Consider the following 7,168-nt stretch of genomic DNA (forward strand, 5'->3'; position numbering starts at 1 on the left):
AATAGAGAGCCAGAAAACTGCTTCAGACCCTCATTGAAAATAAGGGTAGTGTCTACTTGTGAAGCTGTGAAAGCAAAAGTGTTTGATTATCATGTATTAAATAGGAAACTGATTTCAGGGTTCTTTGTCAGCTAGCTTCGGGCTAGTTTAAGAATGGAATATAAACCTGTACCAAAGAGCTATCAAGAAAACTGTTAATACTCTCAGGACAAACAGATAATAAAATCTGTATTAATAGTAACTGTGAAAAGGCTATGCTGATCCTGGAAATTTGAAAGAAAAATTAACTGTAAGGTAATACTTTTGGCGTTTGAGGCAGTAATACATTTTTATTCTTTTCACTTTCACTTTATATATGGAAGTCATGAAGTTTCCATTATAGTTGACTACAAACAGAACAATATTTTAGTGATGACTAGTCTAGAAACTTAAATATTTTTAAAGAGTTAAAAAAAGTAAAATAGGTCCTTCAGGATAAAGAGTAAGGAGTTAAATGATATGTACAAAACTCACTCCCATTTATTTTTTTGTGTTTTGGACTTGTTTTCAGGCAAAAGGACTCCTGTGGAAGATGGACATCTTTCTCCCATTTCCAGAATATGTTTCCAAGCTCATCAGTGAAACCTGATCCTGCTGCTCTGTGTTAAAATGCTTGAAGAACACTCACATCTCTGACAACTCCAGCTTCCATCCTGTTAAAACCATGGTCGTCTCCGCAGTGTTGACGGCATCCCATACTGGGGCATCCAACACAACGTTTGTAGTTTATGAAAACACCTACATGAATATTACAGTCCCTCCACCATTCCAGCACCCTGGTGTTGGTCCACTGCTTAGATTCAGTGTTGAAAGCCTGGCTCCCACTGGGATGAGTTCCTTAACAGTGAATAGTACAGCTGTGTCCCCAACACCAGCAGCTTCCAAGAGCCTCAACCTGCCTCTCCAGATCATCCTTTCTGCTCTAATGATGTTTATTCTGTGTGTGTCTTTTCTTGGCAACTTGGTTGTTTGCCTCATGGTTTACCAAAAAGCTGCCATGCGCTCCGCCATTAACATCCTCCTGGCCAGCCTGGCCTTTGCAGACATGTTGCTTGCAGTGCTGAACATGCCTTTGGCCTTGGTCACTATTCTTACCACCAGATGGATTTTCGGGAAATTCTTCTGTAGGGTATCTGCTATGTTTTTCTGGTTGTTTGTCATAGAGGGAGTAGCCATCCTGCTCATCATTAGCATTGATAGGTTTCTTATTATAGTCCAGAGGCAGGATAAGCTAAATCCATACAGGGCTAAGGTTCTCATTGCAGTTTCTTGGGCAACTTCTTTTTGTGTAGCTTTTCCTTTGGCAGTAGGGAACCCTGACCTGCAGATACCTTCCCGAGCCCCCCAGTGCGTGTTTGGGTACACAACCGATCCGGGTTACCAGGCTTATGTGATTTTGATTTCTCTCATTTCTTTCTTCCTGCCCTTCCTGGTGATCCTGTATTCCTTTATGGGCATCCTCAATACTCTTCGGCACAATGCCTTGAGGATCCACAGCTACCCTGAAGGTATATGCCTCAGCCAGGCCAGCAAACTAGGTCTCATGAGTCTCCAGAGACCCTTCCAGATGAGCATTGACATGGGCTTTAAAACGCGTGCCTTCACAACCATTTTGATTCTCTTTGCTGTCTTCATCGTCTGCTGGGCCCCATTCACCACTTACAGCCTTGTGGCAACGTTCAGCAAGCACTTTTACTATCAGCACAACTTTTTTGAGATCAGCACCTGGCTACTCTGGCTCTGCTACCTCAAGTCTGCGTTGAACCCACTGATTTACTACTGGAGGATTAAGAAATTCCACGATGCCTGCTTGGACATGATGCCTAAGTCCTTCAAGATTTTGCCGCGGCTCCCTGGTCACACACGGCGACGGATACGCCCCAGTGCTGTCTATGTGTGTGGGGAACATCGGACGGTGGTGTGAATATTGGAACTGCCTGACATTTTGGGTGATGGCTGTTCTTTATCTGACTTTGAATTTTCTTTCTCATGGCTTCTCCACTTAAACTTTGTTGTTTTATTCATAGGGTATGTATATATGTGTATGTGTGCAATGTAAAAAAAGGATGGTGATTAGTTATAAGTCTGTTACCAGGGATACACAATAGGGAAGTGATCCCAAGTGTTACCTCCAGGGTTCAAGAGAAATCCTTGATTTAGGGTGGGGAGATGGTTTTCTGTAACTTCAGTTGATTTTGTTTCTGTAGCAGGAATCAGGATTGTGCTTTATTGAGCCTGAAGTTACATTGAATTTTAGGTATATTGTATGCTGCTAAGATATGCTTAGTTGAGTTTATCAAATTTTTTTTTTTTTCTGGAAGACACTGCTGCTTTTTGCCATCACGTTGGAGCCAAAAACCACATACATCTCAGTAGATAGTTAGTTTTATTTAAGAAAAATAACCCAAGGGGGTGAGTGACATTTTAAAGGTCATTAATATTTACTTTGGTGCACTTTGAGAAACAATGTACAGACTAATTCAGTCATGTTTTTCAGAATTGCTTTTATACATGACATGTTGTGCTTTAGGAAACATTGCATTATTTCTAGCAAGATAGTTAAAAAAATGTTTTATCTGCATGTACAGTTTTAAAGGAGAGGACATAAAAATAGAGAACTTTTTCTAAGCACAATAGTGAATCTTTAGAGAAATAGGGCAGAGTTGAGAAGATGGAGCACCCTCGAAAATGTAAATGAAATGCAGAGAGGCTGTGGCTGGTGGGGGCTGTGCTGATTCCTTTTACTCACCGATTCTCTGAGTTCAGTAGGGAAAAGGGTCACCATTTAATTAGACGTCTACCAGGAGCCAGGCGCTGTGCATCATTTTATCCTCACAGTGTGCTGTGAGGGAGGTTATTATTTCTTCCTTTTGCAGACGAAGAAGGCAAGTCTCAAAGAGACTTAAACCTTGCCCAAGGTTAGTGGTAGAGCTGGGGTCAGAAAATCCATCTGAGTCCTGAGACTGCTATTCTGCTATACCACACAGACACCTCCTTCAGGTTTGGAAGTTGCATGACCAACAGGGAAACTATGTGTATTCTTTCTTTTTTTTTTTTAGACTGAAACCTTCTTTAAAAAAAAAAAATAGCTTCATTTTTTTTCTTTTAATTACCAAAAGGAATTACATTACAGAAAGTCTGGAAAATAGAAAGGAAAAAAATGAAATCATTCATAACCTCCTTTATGAAGTGGAATTTAAAAATCTTAGATAAGGGTATAAGGAAATAAGGCAGATTTTTGATTTGCAAAACAAGTGACCATTATCGAGCAGTTAAATACAGCTGTCTATAGGTCTTTGCCCTGTAGGTTTGGATGTTTCCAGTTGTCCAGCTGTATTTCTCAATGTTCTGGACAGAATGCCGTGGTTGCCTCAGTGCTCGCCCAGAGCAGAGCTGGCTGTTGAAGAATGTGAATACTTAGAGGTGGACAGAAATCCTGGTCTGAGCCTTGAGCAAGTTTTCATTGGGGCAGGTCTGGGGTTTCAAATTCTTCTTCTCTTGCTGATAATCTGCCCTACGTGTATCTGGGGCCTTCGGTGCCCTCTCTCTCCAATTCCAGGAACTAGACAGCCCCCAGAGATGGGGCTTCAGACTAAGGCCGTAAGTGCTGAAAGTGTAGCCTGCTGGCTACATCATGGACTTTATAAATAGTCAAGTTAACCATGAACCTCTTTTGGATTTATAGCATGTTTTCAGAATTGTCATGCTTTGTCACCAGTGGGAAGTGAGCCTCTGTTTCTTTAGCTGTACAACCAGAGAGTTGGACTAGATGAATCTTCAAGATCTTTTCCAATTGTAATGTGAGAGTAGAGATTTTTTGAAGAGCTCAGCTGACATCAGCATCACTCTTTGGTCTCCAGTATTATTTTTTCTTACATTTTACTTCTTTAGATGTTTCTTAAAATTGAATGTCTGAAGAGCATGTGGCACCATGGCAGGAGTTAGGTGTTTGGGAGGTGGATGTCATCATGAAAGACCCAAGAAACACTGTTCTTGAGACAGTGATCTTGTTATTGGGACTCATTTTCCAGTTAACTTGTCCTTGGGGACTCAAGCATGTTATTCAACATGTTTTGAGATCATCTTCTGATGACACTCACCTACCTCTTTGGTTTCTTATTTATATTATTCACAGGTAAAATTGCTTTTATCCATTGGGATCTTATAGAGCATAAACACTGTAGTAGATATTAGTAGCACGTTGAAGTGTATCATGGTTTCCATTTTCAATATAAGCTAGATTTCAGGCAGATATTAATAAGTCTATTTGAAATTAGACTTTATCTGAGGAAAGTCAGTGTGATCTGTATTCATCTTACATGTTGGTAGTAGATCTTGAGACACCTTTCATCGCTGGAGTTGAGACAGCTGTTTCCTTTGTCCTGTTTTTATGAGCAATCCTCAGGTAACTTCAGTTCTGCTGGTAGGCAGTGCAGCGTTGGGAAGAGCTCACTGCTAAGAGGCTCAGCGTTTGTGAAAGATGACCAAGAGGGTCCTTTGTGAGAATTCAGCACCCACACCAAACAGCAGTTCTCTTTCTACTGGATTGTCTTGATTGATCAGATGACAGTTTACAAACCATTTTGAACATTTTTATCACATATACATTTTGAAAGCTTAAAAAAAAAAGTGCTGTGGTATAGCTTTGAAGAATTTAGGTGTAGTATCATATGTTGCCTATTCTGTATTTTCTTGATGGAAAAAAATGCCACTATGAGTTATCACCACTGGCTGACATCATCAGAAATGTTTTTCTTTTTCCTTCAGGCTAATAAGTAAGAAGCAGGAAAGAGATAATGAAGTGTTTGTGGTCAAAAGAAAGAGTCAAAAGAAATCCTTAATAATCTGAAATAGTGATATTCAAACTTTCAAATATTCATTTGCATTTAAATCTTCCCAGGGGAGCTTGTTAACAATAAATACAGGTCACCAGGGCCCCAGAGGGGCACTGGGCCCACCAAGGCCCACTTTTATTTGTTGAGTATGTGGTCTGATTCTGGTTCAGATGGTCTGTGGGGCATACTTCAAGAAACACTCCTGTGGGAAATATATCCACTTAAAAACTGTCTGTTTTTTCCAAAAAATGTTTGATTTGTGTTGGAAGCCCTTATCTCCCAGTGCATGGATAATCCACATTTAGAGGAAAATCTGTATATCATTGGCCTAATTTCTGCCACGTGTGTTAGTGTTGGATCGCTCCAGTGTCAGCTTTATCATCTTTCAACCCGCAAAGTTCTAATAAAACATATAGTTTCAAAGTAGAGTGAAAAGATGACTTCACAATTGAAAGTGATGCCTTTTGGAATCTGATTCCTCTCATATTTTCTTTTCTAGATGAGAGGTATCTTTATTGTATGTAACCTCCTGAAGAGTAAGGGGAATGCAAAGATTCATCCAATTCCTATTGCTCTTTACGCCAGTTGTGTTCAATGGAAGCATGGAAAAAATAAAACAACCATTTAAATCTATGTATTTCAGTTGCTGACAAGGATACTTAACTTAATATTTGCTTTTGTTTACATGAAAATATTTATGTATATATCACAGGAAAAATGTTCACTTGCTTGCTATTTTATACTTCCATGATTTTTAATGTTTAAAGGACTGTTTAATTCAGATTTTCACAACCATAGTCTTCATTGAAAACTCAGTTTTTATAATAATAAATGAAAATGTCAAAGCACATGTTTGTTATTACAAGTAAATGGTAATACAGTTCTTAGATATTAATTGGTACTAGTCCTTTGTAATTAAAATTAATTTATTTTACAATGGTACCTAACCTATATGAAAAAATCACTTTGAATTTTGGGTTGTAATATTCAAAATCAAAATGTACGATTATTTGTGCATATTCTTATTACAGCCAGGAAAAGAGCTACCAGTAAGAAAATGAATAAATGTCTAACATTTCTAAAAGTGGAGTATTTTTAAAGGACTACTTCATTTATCTTAGAAAAAAAATTGTCATGAATAATACTTTCTGTTCAATTAAAATCTGAGTTTAGTTTCAATCCTACTTCCTCTGGGTTTTTATTTTCAAATTAGCTCTCAAAGCCTTTATGTGTGTAACTGTATTCTGGTTTTAGAAGTTCTCAGAGCAATTAAGGATGAAATGAAACTTGGCAAAAGACTAGTATTAAGAGACAGTTTTAAGACATTCTGTCTAGGAGAGTTATAAAAATTTTCCTGCTAAGTCATTTGAAATCGGATTGTCATTGGCAAATCAGTGACAATATTTGCTTCTGTTTTGATGGAATGACTTCATACTGTACTTTTCTAAAATCTAAGGCCTTTCTAAAACCTACTTTTAAATCTTTAGAAAATATCATTCATTTTTAGATGAGTTTCAATTTTTGCCAACTAGACACGAGGGTTTTATTTTCCTTTTCACTTATATGCAAAAGATAAATATATTTATTTTTAAGTTACAATAGAAGGTTGATTTACAAAGGAAGGTTGTCATTAAATCTACATCTAATAGTTTCTTTTGAAATGGAAAGGTAAGATATAGCAAAATGGAAAATGTTGAATTAAAAGCATGTTCACATCTACTGTGAAAATAATTAGCTGCACTCAACTCATAATAAAGAGAACCTTTAGGAGAAGTGTCTACCTTCTATGTCAAGGTGCAGTCAGTTAGATTTAATGCAAAAAGAAAAAAATAAATATTTCACGGGTGTATCAGTCAGGATTTAACCCAGGGAAGCAGAACTAGTAAAACGTATTTATTATGAGATCTATTGCAAGAGTTGGCTTACATGGTTGTGGGGCTGGCTGTGCAGATTTGAAGGCCAAAGGGCGGGCTGTCCTGTAGGACAGGCTGGAAATCACAGGCACAAGCTGAAGTTGCTGTCAGTTTCTGCTGAGGCAGAATTTCTTCCTTCTCAGAACAGCCTCCCTTCTGCTTTCAGCCTTTCAACTGCTTAAGTCAGACCTATCCAGATTGTTTAGGAAAATCTCTCAGTTAATGTGGACTGATTGTAGATTTTAACCACATCTACAAAACATCTTCACAGCACCACTTAGATAGTGTTTGATGGAAAAACTAGGGACTATAGCCTGGGCAGAGTTCAGTTCAGTTCAGTCATTCAGGCATGTCCGACTGTTTGTGACCGCATGGACTGCA

General features: G+C 38.3%; 1 protein-coding gene across 1 annotated transcript in view; it reads left to right on the forward strand.

Moving 5' to 3' along the window:
* Positions 1–6,053, forward strand: part of GPR63 (G protein-coupled receptor 63) — a 67,598-nt gene extending 61,545 nt beyond the window's left edge. The window contains exon 2 of the mRNA XM_061427782.1: positions 551–6,053. Within this exon, the coding sequence (XP_061283766.1) occupies positions 704–1,963 (1,260 nt within the window). The 5' untranslated portion in view covers positions 551–703 and the 3' untranslated portion in view covers positions 1,964–6,053. The remainder of the gene's footprint in view (positions 1–550) is intronic.
* The last annotated feature ends 1,115 nt before the right edge of the window (positions 6,054–7,168 follow it).

Source organism: Bos javanicus, chromosome 9 (assembly GCF_032452875.1).
Source record: "Bos javanicus breed banteng chromosome 9, ARS-OSU_banteng_1.0, whole genome shotgun sequence".
Classification (NCBI taxonomy): domain Eukaryota; kingdom Metazoa; phylum Chordata; class Mammalia; order Artiodactyla; family Bovidae; genus Bos; species Bos javanicus.